Here is a 20,513-nt window from a genome sequence, read left to right on the forward strand (position 1 = left end):
CGTAATGCGTGTAAGCTGGTCAGACACCCCGGGTTATATATATATAAAAAAGGGAATAGTCGAAAGTTTTAGCCCTTACTCCTAATAATTAACCTCAACTACATATCTCATTCTCCACAAGAGAAAGAAAAACTTTACACTACATTTATATCCCCACTAGATAAGTCCAGATTGAATATTTTTGATGGTGCAAGAGTCATTGTATTGAAGCCCAACTGAGGCTAGATGGGGTAGGAAGGCGAGAAAAAAACGCAATATTTTAGATTATGAATTAGAGGGGCAGTATCATTAATACTGATAGTGAAACCAGTTGTGCTTTTTAATCTATATATATAGTATAACCGCTGCATGTCACAGGTAAGAATAGAAAATACAAAGTCAGATGAATCTCTTATACAATTTATATATTTAAAAAAAATAAAACATTAATAAGATTATTTTAAATATCTTCGAACAACTTTTAATATTTAAGATACGAGAAAGTACAAAACTTGCAAGAAAAGATACAAATTCTTACACCTTGGTTTCTACTAACCACCGTTATTAATTAATGATTAAATATAAGAGAGTATTGGAAATATTATCTTTTCACGATAACACTCAGAAGAAATTTAAGGAAAAAAGAAAGAACTCACACCAAATTATAATGATAGTTGTAAGAGGAAGTGCTATAATAAACTAAATAAATGAGAAATACAAAGAAAAAAAAAACAAATAAGACACCATGTCAAATTACTCTGCTAGAAATTTTTTTAAAAGCAAGGGAAATGCCGACAAAAAAATACTTCATCGTTATTTACCAATAAAAATTATTGCACGTTAGATTGCTTATTGCACACTTCCATCCATTTAACTACACGTATAAGAGTATCTGAACAAACAGACACTTTGCCATCTAAAAATGATTTCACGCTGGCAGTCCATGCCTTCCGTGGAGGAAATTGGCCTTCGTTCTATTCAATTCAGCTACAACATTGCTAATGTCCATCCTCTCTCTAGGAAACCTTTCAGAACAAAAAACTCCCACCTCACTAATTGAAGTCAAACACTGCAGGATTTGATCGGAACTTGCTCCCTGATCAACTTCTCTCAAAAGTGTCGGATCCGCAACTTGTAGCACACGGTCAGGCAATGCCATTTTAACATAATTGTGAAGTCCTATCCCGTCCTCAAACATGCTATCTGTAGGTCTTTTTCCTGTAAGCATCTCCAACAATAGGGTGCCATAGCTGTATACGTCCCCATAAGTTGACACCTTGCTCCCCATTCCGTACTCTGCAATGAGTTTGTTTGCATGGTTAATTAATCAGGTTGTAAATAATGGAATGTATATCCTTCCAGATTTTTATGGTACCTGGGGCTGCATATCCGATGGTGCCTTTTAATCCAACGGAGCTTTTCTGACTCAAGGATGACTGACTCGATGGTTCGGAAAGGAACTTCAATAATCCAAAGTCCCCGACATGAGCAGTCAAATCCCCGTCAAGAAGAACGTTACTGGGCTTAAGATCACAATGGACAATCTGCATTTCACAATCGTTGTGCAAATAGTCGAGAGCACTAGCAACATCAACTGCAATGTTTAATCTCTTAATGAGATTCAAAGTTCTTGGCTCTGGCGCTTCATGATCTGATGTATGGATTGGATGCAACCATTCTTCTAGACTTCCATTTATCATCAACTCATAAACAATCGCTTTGAAATCATTACCTTGAAAATCGACTCCAGCAAAGGCACTTAAAACTTTGACAAGATTTCGGTGCCTCATGCTTAACAAGGTTGCACATTCTGTCATAAAGCTTTTGGCAGCTCCTTTACGTCGCAAGTTGAACACTTTCACAGCAACAACAACTCCATTCAATGCGAGAACTCCTTTATACACAGACCCAGAACTACCGGAACCAATTAAATTGTCAAAAGAGAATCCATTACTTGCTTGACGAAGGTCTTCATAGGCTACCCTTCGGAATGGCGCCTCACATGACAAATTTGAAGTGAGCTCATTTTTTGTTTCTTTCAAGCGACACAAAAACAAAAAAGAGGTCATCAAGATTAATCCGATAAAGCCAAAAGAAATAGTGACTCCCAATATTAGCTTGGTAGAAGATTTTGGCTTTGACTTGGAAGTGCATGTGGACAGATTCAACTCAAGTATTCCTCCACAAAGATTCTTGTTCCCTGAAACTGAAACAGCACTTGCATTCTGAAAGACACCATGCACAGGCACCTCTCCTTCAAGGTCATTAAATGACAGATCCAAACTCTTCAACAACATCAAGTCTCCCAAAAACTTGGGAATTTGGCCAGTCAAGTTGTTGTAAGAGAGATTAAGACTTGAAGTGCTCTCAAGGAACTCAAAGACTCAGAAATGAGGCCTTGGAAGAAGTTTCCATGATTCCATCCAAATACAAATGTTCCAAACTCATACAACTGCCAAGATTTGCGGGAATTTCCCCTGATAGCCTGTTTTTGGAGATGTCCAAGTATCCAAGATTCGCTAACTTACCAACTTCAGAGGGCAAGGAACCCGTCAATTGATTTTCAGAGAGGACGAGATAGGTTGACAGGGATGAAATGCTAATGACCTCTTTCGGTATGGGACCACTCAGATTATTTTGGGAGAGAGCCAAGAGCACCAAGTTCCGGCAGTTTCCAAGACTTGGCGGGATGCTTCCTTGTAAATTATTTTGATCGAAATCAATTTGCATCAATGAGGTGATGTTCCCTAAAGATGAAGGTATGCTCCCTGATAATTTGTTTTCATTAAGAAACAAATCACCTAAATTTTGTAATTTACCAATAGAATTTGGTACACTGCCAGTCAATTGATTTGCCTCAAAACCCAGAACTTCCAAGCTTATGAGATATCCAATGCCGTCAGGGATGCTTCCTCGTATTAGATTGCTTCTAAAAGTCATCTCCTTGAGCTTTGTTGAGAAGTTGGTAATTATATCAGGCAGCACCCCTCCAAAATTATTGTCGTTTATGGCTAGAGATTCCAGCTTGCTGCTGTTTGAGAGGGTATAGAGAAAGGACAAATCATCATCCTCATCGTTTCCAAGATCATTTTCTTGTACTGAAAGCACCCTTAGATCAGGCATGTTTGCTAATGTAGGAACTTTTCCGGTGAATTTGTTGGGCGATAGATAAATATGAGTAATTTTTGAAGCATTCAAGAGCGTTTGTGGAATCAATCCACTGAGTTGATTGCCGTGAACGGCAAGAAATTCAATATTTGGAAGAGTTAGGCCTATGTTTGGAGGAAGTGTACCATGAAATTGGTTATAAGGCAGAGAGAAACGAATGAGCGAAGATAAATTATACAGGGAGGGAGGGATTGTACCACTCAGATGATTTGAGCCGAGGGCAAAGAAGTTCAATCTTTTCAATTTCCCAATAATATTGGGAACACCCCCATGCAAATTATTCTTTGTTCCAACAATTTTAACAATAGATGAAAGATTTTCAAAAGAAAGTGGTATCTTGCCATCTAAATTGTTATTTCTAAAAATAAATACCTGCAACTTTGATAACAATCCAAGTCCTGGAGGAAGGTTGCCAGAAAGATTGTTTCCCTCGAAATTAAGGTTCATGAGATTCGAACAACGAGAAATATTAACAGGGACTCCGCCACTGAAAGAGTTGTTCCCAAGGACCAACTTCTCTAGCCGAACCAAACGACCTACTTCTTAGGGGATAGTATTGCTGAAACTGTTGTTTTCCAGGCTTAGTAGCCTAAGAAAACTCAAGTTCCCAATGTGTGGAGATAGGCGGCCCGCTAGTTGGCTGGAGCGTAGGTCAAGCTCTATGACTCTTTGATGCCGTTTTCCGCACGTGACTCCTGACCACTGGCAGAAGTGTAAGGATTCATTCCATGAGCTAAGTTTGTTAGTGGGATCTGAAAGTTGAGCCTTGAAAGCTAGTAGCGAGTGTCTGTCTGTCTCAAGTCCTCCTCTAGGTAATGAGAAAGAGAAAGAGTATTGAATTATTTGCAGTAAAAGAAACCACAGTATGCATGAACTCATGCTTGGCAGTTCAATTTTCAATGGGAGCCTATCTTAGAGATTTAAGTGTGACGAAATGGCTTGGAGTGATCCTTCATTGATACAGCTATATATAGGAAAGGAATGAATGGGATTCTTAAGATGGATTCTGACAAATTTTATTCTGTTCATCAACGAACATCATTAAGAATTGTGATAAGCTTCAAACCAATACTAGGTTATTACCGTCATGCAGAAGTTCATAAAGTAGATGGTTTAGATCTGCTGTTAGTTAAAAGAATCGAAAATATTGTAATGGTAGTGAAGAAGTGAAGGAGAATTCGTTTTAATGGAGGTAATTATGAGTTTCTGCGTAGGAAATTAAGGGGCATGGGATACTCCAAATGAGAAGAAACTTCCTATAACCTATTATTTCTTTGTTAATTTTGATTTCATCATGTTCATGCATAATGGCGAATGGACAAGATTGTTCCCAAATCGCGTGTTCAAATATACCCATCTTCATTTCCATGTCAAGGTCAGCTAAACTGTCTACTTACTGCATTAGTTACTTTGTTAAGCTAGCTAGGTGTTAGTGAATATGTTATGAAGTAAAAAGATTAATAATATTTAGCACTGATATTAAATAAAAAAAATTATCTTTAATATTTATTTATATTTAATTAATAAATCTAATTTTTTATCATTGAAATATTTAAAGTAAAGATAAAGTTCATAAGACAAAAATATTTTGAAAGAAAATTATAAAGTTGTTATAATTATGAGATTCTTATTATATCAAATAATTGTTTCTAAATGTTCTAGTTAATGTTCTATTAAGACTGAATATTAATTAGAGTGTTGAGATTGATAAATATTATGTTTCATCCTTTATTAAGGGAAGTAGCTGCTCTTATAACTTGAGGTATAAGGAATACCTTAAACAAATATGTAAGCGTTTGTTATAAGACATGTATATTAAATGGACCTGTATGATAATTTCAAATGGAAAGATCACCTATGTCTATGGAAAGACTCACATGATAGTTATGTAAGTGATCATTAAACTTGAGATTACCAAGTTATCTTATATAGGGAGTGTTATCCTTTAATACGACAACATGTTGTCATAATCAAGGGTAATAAATGAATAAATATTGGGTTTAACATAAACTATATAAAAATATTTAAGTAATCAAAAGATGATTCATCACCCTGGGTGAATTTAGTAAAATATTTTGTTTATTCTCAAATAGTATTGATTATAAAATCCTTAGTCAATGTGGAATGAGATTTAAAAAGAGTTTTAAATCTTATTCGTAGAACCAATTACTATAATGTTAAGAATAAAAATGATTTAACAAAGTAGACAAACTCTTTGTTATAATGTCTAAATTGAATCATTCTTCATGAATGGATAAAAATTACACTAAGAAATTAGTTACTGAAAGGTTATGTCAAACCACTTATAACTTTCTTAATATTTGGGGGATCATGACATGTTGCTACACATTGTACTTAATCTTCAAATATAAATCAATTACTTGCTAAATTGATAATAAAATTTATTATTTAATATATTTAATTCTATTTTATTGAGGATTATGATTTATATTTTGGTCAACTTATTAGTGAACCTAATAAATCACACACGTAAAAACTATTTATTAGAAATTAAAATGAGATGATTAATGACTTAATTGTCAATAAGTTTTAGAAATTAAGGACTAGAATGTAATTAATATAAATATTAAAATTCTAGACATAAAAAACATCAAGTAGGGACTTGATTGAATAAATTTCTAAAATTATTCTAAATTAATATATATGATATTGTTTAAAGGGAAAATTAATATTTTGTTATTTATAGGATTTTTAGGTTTCTTTACAAATAAAATGTTATGCCTTTTATTTTCTTAGATAGGAAGAATACAATATAGAAATATAGAAACACAAAATAAAAGAGTTAACATTCATAGGTATAACAATTCATCTCTCCTAAAAGAGCTTAGAATGTTTCTTATAAGTGATTCATGTTGATTATAGTCTGACTGGACAGTTAGACAACTTGTAGTTTGCGATAACTCAATTCTACGACGATTATATTTAAAGAATATCTCATCTTTTGGTAATCTTCATATAAACCCTAAAAAATTCATCTATCTAACGAGATCTCTAGGACTCTTAAAACAATTTAAATTTATCATTTTTTGCGTGTATATATTTCAGGAAACCCGACATTTGGCTCCTCATAGATTGCCATAAATAATTTTTTACCACTATTTATGACATACCAAGTAAAAAATGAAAAAAGAAAAATAAAGGAGTGAAATGAAAAAAGAAAAGAAAAGTAGGGATTGAAATAAATAACCTGAGTTTGAGTTCCTCTCTAACACAACTAAGAGATAAAGAGATATAAAGGTAAAAGATAAGAGATAAGAGATAAGGAGTTAGAAAGATTAGGATGGGTAAAAAATATCCAATAAAGAGACTATAAATAAACCATACAATCCAGAAAAATATAATTGAGGAGAGCAGCCTCAAAGATCCTAGGAGAAACAATCTACTTTAGAAGCTAGAAAAAAAAACTTTGTTATTACAGTAACTTTTTTTTTCCAAAACCAAAAAGAAGAAAACAATAGCCTCCCTCCACTTCACCATCATCAAAATCCAATTAGAAAAACCCAAAAAATGACAATGCCAGCACAAAGCAGTTGCCTAGTTAGTCTCCTCCTCCTTTAGCGATGAAGCTCGGCGACAACAACTTCGACGATGATGATTTAGTAGAGAGAAAAGAGATTTAAGTTGAAACTTTAAAAGCTTGATCTCTAACTATGAACGATTGTGAACTTCACCGTCATCAAAGAGAAGATAAAGAAGAACTGGTGTATCTTATCCTACAGGTCATACGTCATGTCGATCAGTAGAGAGTGAAATTTATCGCTAGAAGCTTGGAAACCTAGCATCACACACACACACACACACACACACACAAGAAAGGATAATAATTACAACATTCTTGATGAAATGATAATAATTACATTAAGAAACTAATTACTGAAAGGTTAAGTCAAAGTACTAATGATTTTCCTAATATTTTGAGGATCATTATAGGTTGCTAGACATTATACTTGATCTTCAAATATAAATCAATTAATTATTGAATTGATAATAAATTAAATTGTTTAATTTATTTTATCCTATTTATTTAGGATTATGATTTATATTTGGGTCAATTTATTATGAAACTTAATGGGTTATACACATAAGAACCATTAGTCAAAAATAAAAATTAGATGATTAATCAAGTTTGACTTGATTGTAAATGAATTTTAGAAATTGAGAACTAGAATGTAATTAATGTAGGAAATTATAATTCTAAACCTAAAAAAATCTAGGTATTTGATTGAATAAATTTCTAAAGTTACCCTAAAATAATATATGTGATATTATTCAAGGGAAAAATTGATATTTTGTCATATATAGGGCTTTCAGATTTCTTATAAATAAAATGTTATGCCACTTATTTTCAATACAACAAAAACACCTGAAATATAAAAGAAAAAACCTAACACTTAAAGGTATAACAGTGCCTTTTTTTCTCACTAGTAGTTTGTGTAGATTAACATTATAGGCTGAACACTTAGATGACTTGTGGTTTGCAAAAATCTAGTTTTGAAGCAATTATTTAAAGCAAAAAAGAACATCCGATCTTCAAGTAATTTTCATATAAATCTCTAACAACTCTAGATTTGTCTAGTGGGATCCTTGATACTCTTGAAAAAAAATTAAATTATTGTTTCTGTCACGTATACATCTTTTGGGAAACCTAAAAGTCCTAACACTCCTAGTTTCTATAAAGAATGGGTCAGGACATATGTGTATGGATAGTCGAGCTATTAACCAGATCACTATGAAATACTAGTTCCCAATATCATGGTTAGATGACATGTTAGATAAGTTATTAGGTTTAAGGTTAATCCCAATAATAGTTACCATATAAGAATTAAGTCAGGAGATGAGTGGAAGACAACCTTTAAAACACAACAAGGGTTATATGAATAAATAGTTATGTCATTTGGTCTGTCCTCCCAACATTTTCATAAGGTTCATGTAACGGGTATTGAGGTCACTCATGGGCAGATTCATTATCTTTTATTTCCTTGATATTCTGATTTATAGCCTACTTTTGAGTCTCATTTAAAACATATGCATGTTGTTTTTGACACTTCGAGGAAGGAGAAATTGTATATGAATCTTAAGAAGTTTAAATTATTCACTAGTACTATTTCTTTTTTTTATCTTTATTATGTCTGTTGATGGTCTTCAAGTTGATCCGTCTAAGATTTTTGTAATTTTAGAGTAACCAACTCTAAATAGTGTTCATGATTTTCAAAGCTTTCACAGACTTCCATCCTTCTATTAAAAGTTTATTTGAAATGTTAATTCTCTTATTACACCTATTATTGAGTATCTAAAGGGACACAACTTTTAGTGGATAGATAAGGCTGAATCTAGCTTTCAGCTAGTGAAGAAGAAGATGGGTGGGTATTGTGACTAAAGCTCCTATATTAGGACTTCAATATTTTAAGAAACTGTTTAAGATAAACTGTGATGCATCTAGGTTAGGTATTCAGGGAGTTCTTAAACAAGATGGGAGGTCAATTGCTTTTTTTTTAGAAGTTATTTAGCTAAAAAAGGAACTACTACATGTATGATTTGGAGTTTTATGCTATTGTTTAGAGTCTTAAGCATTGATAACATTACTTAGTTTTGAAGTAGTTTATCCTAATCACAAATCATGAAATCTAAAATATATAAATAACCAGCATAAGTTAAGTTATCGGCATGCAAAGTTGGTGTCATTTCTAAAAGAGTTCATCTTTTTGCTAAGGCATCAATTGAGTAGCTTAAGCAAAGCTTGATGCCCTTAGTAGATGAGTTACTTTACTCAATACTATATGTGCCCAGATGATAGAGTTTAATGCTTATAGAGAGCTATTATTAGGTTATTCACCATTTGAACAAATTTATTTTGAGTCAATAAATAGAGGTGATTGAGATAATTTTGTACTTTTCAATGGTTATTTGTTTTAGGGTTTGCAACTATGTATTCCATATTGCTCTTTACAGGAACATATCATCCATGAATTGCATTATGAGGGATAAATTGGGCAAGACAAAACCTTAGCTCTAGTGTCCATAAATTGTTATTACTTCCAAGTTAAATATCTAGTATTGTGAGGAGATGTGCTCTTTGTTATAGATTCAAAGGAACCTTATCAAATGTTGGGTTATATACTCAATTACCGGTTCTTCATGCTTTGTGACTTGATGTTGAATGGATTTTGTGTTGAGCTTACCTTGTATCCAATACGCTATGAATTATATTTTTGTTGTTGTGGATAAGTTCTTAAAGATGATCCATTTCATAGCATGTTATAAGACTATAAATGCTCTTAAATAGCCTACCTCTACTTTAACGAGGTGGTTTGTTTACATGACATCCTTAAGTCCATCACTTCATATATAGATTTAAAGTTTATATGTAACTTCTAGAAGAATTTGTAGGGTACGATAGGAACTCAATTGAACTTTAGTAATGCATATCATCCTCGGATAGATGGGAAGATAAAGATGGTTAACCGAAGGCTTGGCAACTTGATGTGAAGTTTAATGGGATACAAGATAAAATAATAGGATCTAGCCTAGCTAGAAATAGATTTTGTTTTTAATATATCTAAAAAATAGACTATCCAACTGAGTCTATTCAAGATTGATATGGATAGAATCCTTTTGAAGTCCTAGAGTTGATGCATGTTCCTCGTATCAAATAATTGAGTATCCAAGTTGATGGTATGATAGATTACTTGCATGGTATTTATGAACCGGTCAATAAGACAGTCAATGATAGCAATACCAAGTATAAGGTCCCGACTAATACTCATCATAGAAGAGTGGTGTTTGAGGTTGTTGATATAGTTTGGACGATGCTTATTCATGATAGGTTTCTAATGAGGGAGTACAACAAGATGAAGGAAAGAAAAATAAGTTCTTAAAAGGTATTGCAGAAGATAAATGACAATGCTTACAAACTTCACCTTCCTATCCATCTGAAGACTTCTAATGTCTTTGATGTCCAGCTATTAATACCTTATCAAGAGGAAAAAAAAATAGAACTCGAGATGAGTTCTTTTTAATCATGGGAAAATGATGCATTTGGGCTTGTGGAAACTAAAGGTTATACCATATTAGCACCTTAAAATTGCAATAACAGGAAATCTAATATTGGATCGGACTCATATTTTTTCAAGTTATTCTATAAACAATTTTCGTATGAAAAGTTATTGTGTTGCTTATCAATCTATTGGATCTATTGGATCTTTTAAAATTATGACTTGAGCCTGAATGCTACCATTGGGTCAATTTTATTTTTTTTCTATGCTTTTTTGGTTTTATTGTTTTATTTGAATTTTTTAGTTTCATTTATACTTTTAAATTTTTAGTTGTTTTAGAGTAGAAGTAGGATTTCCCGACACACAGTTTTCTGGTAATGATGATCAGCTTGGTGATACTAATAAAGAAGACAATCCACCTCTAAATGCACGCGCCTATGTACCCATAGATCATAGTGGCTGCGGTTTTGGTACACCTCACGTTTGACCTAGTCAAATGATGAATACATGGAGGCTTTCACTTTCTTTTTTATCCATGGTTTTAGCCTTTGCGGTTTGCTAATTATTTCTGTGTCTTTTGCTGGTTTTGGTTACTTCCTTTGACCATGTTCTTGTTTTATCGTCGAATATTTCATACCTTAATTGAATTAAATAGTTAAATTTGCGGTGGATGCCTCACTTGCAACCCATTTAAGCTTCACTTTTGTTGAATCTTTCATACCTTTCCAATCATTTTTCTTTATCGAATTTTTGCCGCATTGTTATGCATATAAATGAGTCTCATTTCTCTAATAACTTATTACCGTATTAATTTTTAAAATTGATTTTAAATTTTATTCAAAAAAATTAATTCTTATGATAAGTAATCTATTTTCAATCTCTTTATATTATTTTATATTTTTATAATTGTATAGTGTTCGATAATTTCCTTTCGAATTTCCTTTGAGTTGAAATTCGAAATAATGTGGAAATGTATAATTGAACCTTATCGTAGTCTATACGGCTACTTGATGAATCCATGGATGATCCAAAATGCCTTTTGAATTCTGTATGCATCTAGTGCCATGCTTCGTGTCTCATATAGGCTGTTTCACGTTTTATATATATATATATATATATATATATATATATATATATATATATATATATATATATATATATATACACCCCCTCCTTCATTATCGTTCACACGAGCTGCCTGAACCTCTCCATCTTCACTACCACCCTTGTGTCTTCCTAACTAGCTAGCTCCATACACATACCTAAACATTTTGTTTCTTAAAAGTCCCAGCTTTTTTTTCGTTTCATAAATGGATTCTAAAAGAAAATATAATCAATACTTGACAATAATACTCTTTGTTACCATTATTTTTGTATCATGTTCCAACCCAATAATGGCAGCGAGTCCATTAGGGAGTGATGATCATCAGCTTGGAGATAATCCAGACCAACATATGCCCCGTAATCCCGACAAGGTCGAGCATTATAATCCATGCCGATATGTGCCCGGAAGTCTTAGTAGATGCAGAGTTGGTGGACCTCCAGTTTGACGTAGTAAAATGATGAATGAATAATCCAGGGAGGTTTTCTCTTATACTTGCCAAAAACTAGCCTGCAAGGCATGTCAACCCCTAAAGTTTCACTTTTTTTACCCATGGTTTTAGCCTTCTTTAGCCTTCGAGGAATGCTAATTATTTCTGTGTCTTTTGCTGGTTTGAGTGTTACTTGTTAATTTTGATCATATGCTCTTGTTTTAGTGGTGTAATATATATATATATATATATATATATATAGATACAAACTATTTTAGACTAATACATGTTCAAGTAGAAATTTACTCAAACAGCTCTGCAAAATCAATCATTACTGTTTCATGTCCAAAACGCTGAAAGCACCATCACTTCATTAGGCAAAATCAATCTTAGATAGTCTCTTCATTTATTTTTTTGTAGCAGATAAATTTTTTTTTCCTATATTTGTTCTTTTTTTTCTTCTTTTTTTGTCTTGTTCCTATATTTTGATTTAGCTATTAATTTAATAGCCTTTTTAATATACTCTCAATAATTATCAAAAAAAAAAAAAAAACCCTCTCGTAATAAATTACGGCATTATGGATTCAGCCAAAGCCAATAACTCAGTCTGCTAAAGATGTAGTATAAATAATAATGAATTTATTAGATGATGTTCATCAAAATACACTACTTCAGCAAATTATTTTATATATGATACATCAAATTGAGCAACAGAATGCCTCTAGAATTGTTTCTTGCCGACTTACATGTATCCTACTATATTTATTTATTTATTTGTCTGTGGCAAAACCAAAGATTGGGTCAGTTAACAGGGGCGGAGCCAAGACATTAATTAGGTTTAGCAGGGCCAAATTAGAAACAAAAATTTAAAGGGAGCAGAAGTTAAAATTTACTGATTTCAGAGCTAAAATTTTTAATTATTCAAGGGGGAGCGGGGAAAAAATAATATTCGCAAGGGCCGGGTCTCTTACCAACCATCCCTTACATTCTTTTTTTTTTTATTCGAAGAAACATTACTTTCTAAAAAGCGTACTTTGTAAGTCTAGGTGAGCAAGTAAAACCCCAGCTGTCTCAAGTTTTTACAAGAGGTGCACACCTTAACTCAAACTCAAAATTTCCTATACATATCTCATCATGCTACGCCCCTATAGGACACCCCTTACATTCGCCCCTGACAATTAAGCTAATAGAGAGAAATAGGGTTTGTATATAAATAAATTTAATGTACCCATGGTAATTGGTTACATACTAAAATATTTACATAATTGGTTACATACTAAAATAGGGTTTATCAGTATATTTTCAAAAAAATTCTTGTAAAGATACGGAAAGCCAAGGCTCTTACTTAAGTTCCCTCTTCGGCCATCCGCTTCTTCCTTCAAATTCCCCGGTCTGAGAACAAGCCCTTCTAGCAAAGATTGGGCAAGGCAATGAAAGCTTTCAAGCTAACAAGCGAGTTAATAGATAAACTAATGAAAGAAAAGAATTGAAAAGACAGAAAGGAAAGAGTTTCTTGAAGCCCTCCTACCCTCCTCTGTGATATAGGGCTTCCATCTCTGGGAAGACAGATCATATAAGGCCTTACCTCCGCTCCAGAATCATTTTTTAACTTCAGCTTTAGAGCCAGTCTATTTTGCAAATATCATCACCACTTATTCCTCTCCTTCTTCCCTGAATACACAGTCTATCCTGTTTGTATTAATTACTAAGCCCAAAATCCATTGTAGTGGTAAATACGTGCGTTTAGAACGAAGGTCATTAAGGTTTATCAGCTTGGCCCAAAAATAAAGAATGGTGCGTGCTCTCGTATAATCCTTCCATGTTTTCTTTTATGACCTGAAATTTGGATCCAGACCCTTCCCCTGTATTTTAGATAAATCTCGGAACTCGTGAGCTGAGCCGATGATGGCCTACAAAGGGAGGGAATGGAAGGGGATTCTTTTCCTAATGTTGAACCCTGAAGGTAGGGCTTAAACCACACACACACACACACACACACACACACACACATATATATATATATATATATATATATATCCATGCAAGTTCTTATCACATCCTTCAATTGCACTTGTGCCACCTCTGCGGTTTATCCATGGTATATTTTCCAAATTTAGTTATCTATGGGATAAAAAAAACTTTTAGTTCTTAAATACAGGTTATCTTTAAGTTAAGATTTTATCAAACTTAATTTTCAGTTTTTCAGATTATTATCTATTTTATTAAAAATTATTTAACTATGTAATCAAGAAATTCACGTCATAAAGTTTTGAAAAAGAGTTTTTAATATAACCTATGCAAAATTATGGCGCATAATGATTAACAAAACACTTAAAAATATATTATTAAAGCAAAACACAAACCGCTGGTATAAAAACAAACGAAGCCTTACACTCCTTAGGAAAGCTGGCAGCTATGGTGTGTATCTTCTCCAGTCCCAACCGCATCTCCAAATGATATGGTAACTAATAGTTGACAAGAAAATATGTATATATGGATATTGATTTTTGGGTCCAGCTAACAGAAGCACGTTTGCGTATGCTAACGTTCCTCTGGCGTTTGATCTTGTTCGTAGACTTTGAATACAAAGAGAGAGGATTTCAAGGGAATTACTAATGAGCTTTCCTTTCTGGAGAGCTCACGGACTTGTATGTAGTCTTCCTCTTGAATGTTCTCGAGTCTTGACAACTATATTGGGTTGCTAGCATTTTCATGTTAGCCACGCTACATTGTTTTGTTTACTGGTATACTCTTCCAAACTGACAATTGCAGCTGATCAAAATTTATCCCAATCAAAGAGATTTCGCTGATTCCTGCAGCAATATGTGCAGCTGAAGATAATTTTTACCAGTTGGTGATCCTTTAAGAATTGGGATTTGAGGCTACTAACCATTTCCTGCTGTGATTTTGATGATTGTACCGCATCCCCAGTTTCTACTTCGGATTGAGCATTTAGCAAGCCTGAAGCTTTCCAACGGTGAAATTGTACCACCTATTTACAATTACATATAATTTGACTGCAGCAAGACAATGAGGCCAAACTCATTAAATTAGTTATTGTGAGTATGTGTTTGGCATTATGTTTTTAAAAGTGTTTTTTTTAATACATTAAAATTATTTTTTAAAATTTTATTATTATTCTTTAGATTGACACATCAAAATTATCAAAAAAAAAAAAAAAACACTAAAAAGCATTAGTTTGATGTTTTTTCATGCCAAAGACATTTCAAAACGCACCTAGTTTCAAAAGCAATACAAAACAGGCACTTAAGTTAAGAAGTGATTGTATTTGTGTACTCACTGAATATTGATTGAGATTATCATGTATCAGGAGCAGTGAAAATACATGAAGTGCATGCAAAATGTTGACAAACTCCTGCTTAAACAACTCGTTTCCCCTTACTAATTGCAGCGGCTCCATTAGTAGTTCTGTGGAATCTGAAAACAAACTTTTTCCTCGACAAGAACAAATATCAAACCCATGCACATGCATTCTTGCGAAGCATATATCAAATCCTAACTGTTGATGAGATGCTAGATCGGAAGAACACCAGTACATATTGCTGGATGCCAGCATGTGTGGCTTCAATTCAAGCACATTTATTGACCTATGTAAGCATGTTTTTCGATACAAGGGGAACGAGTTTCGCATCCCCGCCATGAGCACTATCATGGCTAAACCAGTGTAAGTGCAAGTCTCTCCCCTTCAGTTATCTGTGAAAGAAAATTGATAAATTATAGTAGAAAACAATGAAAAAATTATAAGTAGCTGAGACTTTACCTAGCATAAATTTGGTAGCAGAAGGGAAGATTACAGAAAAACAAGAGCTCATGAACGGTAAATACATATTGGTCACAAAATAAACTCTACATGAATCGACATGCAGCGAGATGCAGAGCTAATAGCATATGCTGTTGGGAAATGATTCACAGATGGAAGAAATAACAGGAATAGGAACCTAGAGTGTTCAACAATGACCACCCACCACAGCACTTGAATTGTTTGAATTCATCCCAAGCTCAACATCCAAGCAAACATAAAAAAATATCAGAACCAGAAGCAAAAAAATAGAGCAGTGAAAGCAAGCACAGCCAGTATGGACTCTGGACAGAACTGATTCTGAATTGACTTGGTTTTACAGATATTTGCAAAGAGGTCTTGGGTGTGATTTTGGAGGATCATATATGAATAAGGAAGAAGAAATCAACAAATACAACCGCAATCTGTTCAAAATCGACATGACTTTAACCTGTAACATTTCCACACTCACTTTTGATATTATGATTTAAGTTTACAAAGGAAACTGTAATTTTCCATTTTCACATTGTTTGATTCATCTGTTCCACTATCTTCTTCAAACTTGACAAGGAAAAAAAACTACAAGCATATTTCCAAGGATTGACTACCAAGCATGTATAAGCAAATGAGCATTTGCTTTTTCTTCTCCAGAATGACTATAGAGAAAAAGGCTATTGGCTCCACAAAATGGCAGGTGACTGTTCACAGTATTAGAAGAGTCGAACTTGATATGTAAACTTCATAACCTTAATCTAGGAAGCAGTTCAGCTTACTTCACAGCTTCTATTCAAGCTGATCAGATCTTGGATTTATGACCCTAAGAATGCATCAACCTTGCTATTTGTTCCCCTTGACAAAAACTTCATGCAAATGGGTGGTTTTACACCTGCTAGAGCAAGTATTGAACTAGGCAAAGTCCATATCCCATCTCCACAAATCAAACCAGAAGCCACTGCTGGCCCAAAAGCATCTGCCTTCACCTTGTCAATCTTTTCCCAAATAAATAGAATCAAGCTTCCCAGACACATGTCGATGGCAAAGTATGAGCCAATATAGAAAGGTATAGCCATTGCCATTGGATTGGGAATGAACCTAGCCCATTTCTTACCCAATGCATCCTTGATCAAATTTATCAGAATAGCTGCACCAAAGAATCCATAACAAAGATAGAGGCAATTCTTTGGTAGAGCCGAGAAGCCTTCTACCCCCAATATAGCCATGTTTCGATACACAGTAGCATAAGGAGCAGGGTATTGACTTCCAGTAGTCCCAAGATCCTTGAAGGCCTTGAAAAAGAGCCAAAAGACGCTAGGGGAAATTATGCAACCCATTGCAGTGCCAATCAGTTGGCTCACAAACATAGACCGTGGTGAGGACAAGGTTAGATAACCAGTCTTGAAATCTTGAGAGAGGTCAGAAGCCGTGGAGACTATATTCATCATGACTCCACAGGCAGCTAGACCTGCAAGAACTCCACCATGTGAGGCACCAGCCCATGCCCCAATTACAAAAATAGCAAGCTTCCCATAGGTTGATGCAAGGGACCAATCAGTGAGGCCACATCCATAAGCATTACAAAATGCCAGGGTTGGGGCAAAGATGTAGATGACCAGTATGTAATACCATTTGAGTTCATGAAAAATATGTGGAAGTGTGGCGGTAGAGATGGCAGCAATCGCGACATAGCCTGCAATAGAAAACCATGTTGGGATTTGATCTTTCAGAAAGAGTCGGGTTCGTTGTTGCTCATCATAGGAGATCTTGGAGCTCTCGGGAGAGGAACGGTCAGCAATAGGGAGATTACTGGTTGCATTTCTCACTCGAAGTTGAAAAAACAAGGCAGCAAGCGTTCGGCTTAGCACCTTGAAGAAGTTGTACAGACCATCACCCAAGATCAAGGCAATGGCAATAAATACCTGGTCCATCACATAAAGTGTTGGTATGTACAAAGCCTTCAAGAAGTATGTTAAAACATGCACTCTTGTCATCTTAACCTTATTAGACACTTACCTTGTAACCTTGGAGGCCATGCAGGCTGGATGCTTCGAGGTCTGCTGGATACCAATCACCCTTTTTTGTATCTATCAGAGGCCACATGAGACCCCACGAAAGAATTCCTCCAAGCAATACTGATACGTTTATGATGTATGGGCAAATCATTCCAACTCCAACATATGTTGCTGAGAAATCAAAGAAGAATCTGTACATATAGCAAGAACAATATTATTAAAAGAAACCACAACTAATTTGAAACAAAGCGTCCTAATAAATGTATCTACTTTCAAAAAGACATGAAAATTTTTGAAAATAATGCATTTACTGGTTTTCATATGCTTTAAGCCCAAGTGAGGGAAAGCTAGCAAATCCACAACCATCTCCTGCAGTATAGAACCATTGAAAGACACCCCACAAGAAGCTGAATGAGAAGAACTTGCCCAAGACCTTCACTTGTTTCCTGCAATGGTAGAAAAAGAAAGTTGGATACTTTCACATGCCGGATGATCATTTAACCATAAGTGCATTAGGTCTGACAGTGCCTTACTTTGCTAGCTTGGCTCCTGCAGGAGTGTGAAAGCTGTTGATGAGATGAGCAGTCGCAGTGCCACTTGGATATGTCAATTTGAAGTCAACAATCATGACCTGGAAGCAACCCAGGTAACAAAGAATATTAGTTTTTGGCAAAATTAATAAATTCAACAAAACATAAAATGCAGAGGAAAGTTTTAAATTTCCTATAATCATATGACAAAGTTGAATGGTAATATATGTTGGAAAGTGTACCTTCCGGAGAGGCACCACTGAAAAGAGTCCAAGAAAGCTGACAACAAACAGAAAGCCAATCATCCAAGAAAGGGATGGATTTTTAAAGGCATCAGTATGTTCTGTTGATTGTTTGGCCACAGCTTCACTCATTCCAAACAGGTAGCTCCCAAAGCCTCCTATTAAACGGAAACAGAATACAAATTATTGAATGAAAACCATTACTTGTATGAAATTCAACAAGCTTAAAATCATCATAAGCGTAATCACAAATTAGCTGTTTCATTACAAAAGTTTCAGGTTCAAAACAAGTTTGGAACGCACGCAGCCATGCTTATATTGATTATTAAGATAACAAATTAGAAATAACAGCGTATTCATCTCCACATAAAGTTGATGATTCTCAGTCAATGAACAAGTTCAATAGAGTAAAATCTACACTAAAGGTTTAATTAATAAAGCTCAAGCTCACTACTAGCATTCTAGAAAGAGATCAATTATTCACATTTTCTTTCTTTTTATTACTAACGGATTCTTTCTCCATCTAATACAACTTTGAACTTTGTAAGTCATCCCAATCCGGCTCATATATATTGAATTGTAAACCAAATATCTTCTCTGGTGAGACTGTGGACCAAAAAGGTTGCGTGCCTTTACTGCCGGCCGCACTTTATGCCTGGTGGAGCACTCGAAACCTAAGAAAATAATAAAAAGTAGACACCGCCCCCCCCCCCCCCCCCACCCCACCCCACCCCTCGCCCCCCCAACTCCCACCCACCACCACATTATCACACTCCACGAAAAAGGGAAAATCTGGTAAAGAAAATTATTAGAAAAGACTTTCATCAAACTTTTTAAAGAAAGTAGATTTGTTCATGTCTCTCAGCTAAAACATCTCTTAAAATTTAGTTTTTAGGTTGGGGGAAAATCTCTTTAAATTAATGAAAGAAAAAAAAATCACTAAAACATCTCATGAAATCTTAATTTTGATGTGTCTCTCAGCTAGTTTAGGCAGTAAAATATTATTAGGTTCAAGGATCATCTAAATCTAATCGTTTCTGAGAGAAAAAGGGATCTGGAGAGAAAAAGGGCTGCCTTATCATGTAATCTAGCAACTACAAAAAAGATATCTTGACATTGTATTTGAGTAACTAATCACTTGATCAAAGAAGCCTAGATATCTCATCAACCCAAAATGGAAAATCTTGAATTAAAAATACTTAACAGGTGCAGAAAGTATACCACTAAAGGCAATGCCAGAGGAGGCAACCACACAAGTCTGGATAACAGTGTTCTCTTGCCTGGTAAAGGGTTGCTTCAAAAGGCCAGACCTTTCAACAAACTTTGTCCAGGTCTTGATGAAAAAGAACCCCAAAAGACCAGCAGAGACATTGAGGGAAGGTATGATACCAGTTGTAAGATTGAGCTTCATAACTATGAAGCTGAACAAAATACTCAACACAAAGCTGACCACAAAGGCCCTCAATGTCAGCTGATTCCTCCATGAAGGCACTTCTTGATTCTCAAATACCCTTTCCACTGACAACCCATTTTCTTCCTCTTTCTTGTCCTCCTTTTTGCGATCATCATCTCTTCCATTGTGATCCATTTTCTTTTCTTGAAAAAAAAAATGATACTTTGTTTTAGTGAATCTTTACGAAGGCTGGATAGATGGGACTGTGCCAAGTAAGTCAAGGTGGTTGAGATTATTGCTCAACACACCAAGGACGTTAATGAAGAGATATAGACACGTTAGGAAGTGTGCAAGCAACTGGGGATGATGACAGTGATCCAAAAAAGACAACTTGTTTGACTCGTGTTGTCACCTTCACTTCACTTATGGGTAAGAGCCTAAGAGGTCAACTTGCAACCCCTTTATCGGTGCAAGGAGACTCATCCATTCTAATGCTTTTTAAGTTCAACTTTTGTTTTTAATTCTTTAAAAAAACTATATATTTATATCTTATTAGCGATATTTATAAATTTATCTAAGTTTTTATTAGCGATATAAAATTTTCTTCAAAGTAAATATTAAAGTAGAATTATGAGAGTGGTTAAGCTTAATTTGAACAAGTAGTCCATCGATTTAAAATATGATTTTGATTGAATTTTAAATTAAATGTGAAAACTAATTTAATTAGAAATTATTTAGAAATCGTGTTCCTTTTGAAATTTTTTTTGTTTAAAATATTTTTATGTTTTTAAATTTTTTTGATACAATGATATCAAAAATAATTTTAAAAAATTATAAAAAATATTATT

At 34.3% G+C, this 20,513-nt stretch overlaps 1 protein-coding gene and 1 pseudogene across 2 annotated transcripts; both read right to left on the reverse strand.

Moving 5' to 3' along the window:
* Positions 1 to 733: 733 nt before the first annotated feature.
* Positions 734 to 4,504, reverse strand: LOC18109006 (probable LRR receptor-like serine/threonine-protein kinase At3g47570; annotated as a pseudogene).
* Positions 4,505 to 15,917: 11,413 nt separating this feature from the next.
* On the reverse strand, positions 15,918 to 20,073 carry LOC18097528 (probable metal-nicotianamine transporter YSL5). 2 transcript variants are annotated; one of them, XM_024600088.2, is made up of 6 exons: positions 19,494 to 20,073; positions 18,273 to 18,430; positions 18,034 to 18,131; positions 17,812 to 17,946; positions 17,502 to 17,691; positions 15,918 to 17,407 (listed from the first exon to the last, which is right to left on the reverse strand). In XM_024600088.2, exons 1-6 carry the CDS (start codon positions 19,858 to 19,860, stop codon positions 16,301 to 16,303), a joined length of 2,055 nt encoding a protein of 684 aa, XP_024455856.2. In that variant the 5' UTR covers positions 19,861 to 20,073; the 3' UTR covers positions 15,918 to 16,300. The 2 variants fall into 2 exon arrangements, with proteins under 2 accessions (XP_024455856.2, XP_024455857.2); XM_024600089.2 differs by lacking the exon at positions 19,494 to 20,073 and adding an exon at positions 18,757 to 18,778.
* Between the last annotated feature and the right edge of the window lie 440 nt (positions 20,074 to 20,513).

The sequence above is a fragment of the Populus trichocarpa genome, chromosome 4 (assembly GCF_000002775.5).
Source record: "Populus trichocarpa isolate Nisqually-1 chromosome 4, P.trichocarpa_v4.1, whole genome shotgun sequence".
Classification (NCBI taxonomy): Eukaryota; Viridiplantae; Streptophyta; class Magnoliopsida; order Malpighiales; family Salicaceae; genus Populus; species Populus trichocarpa.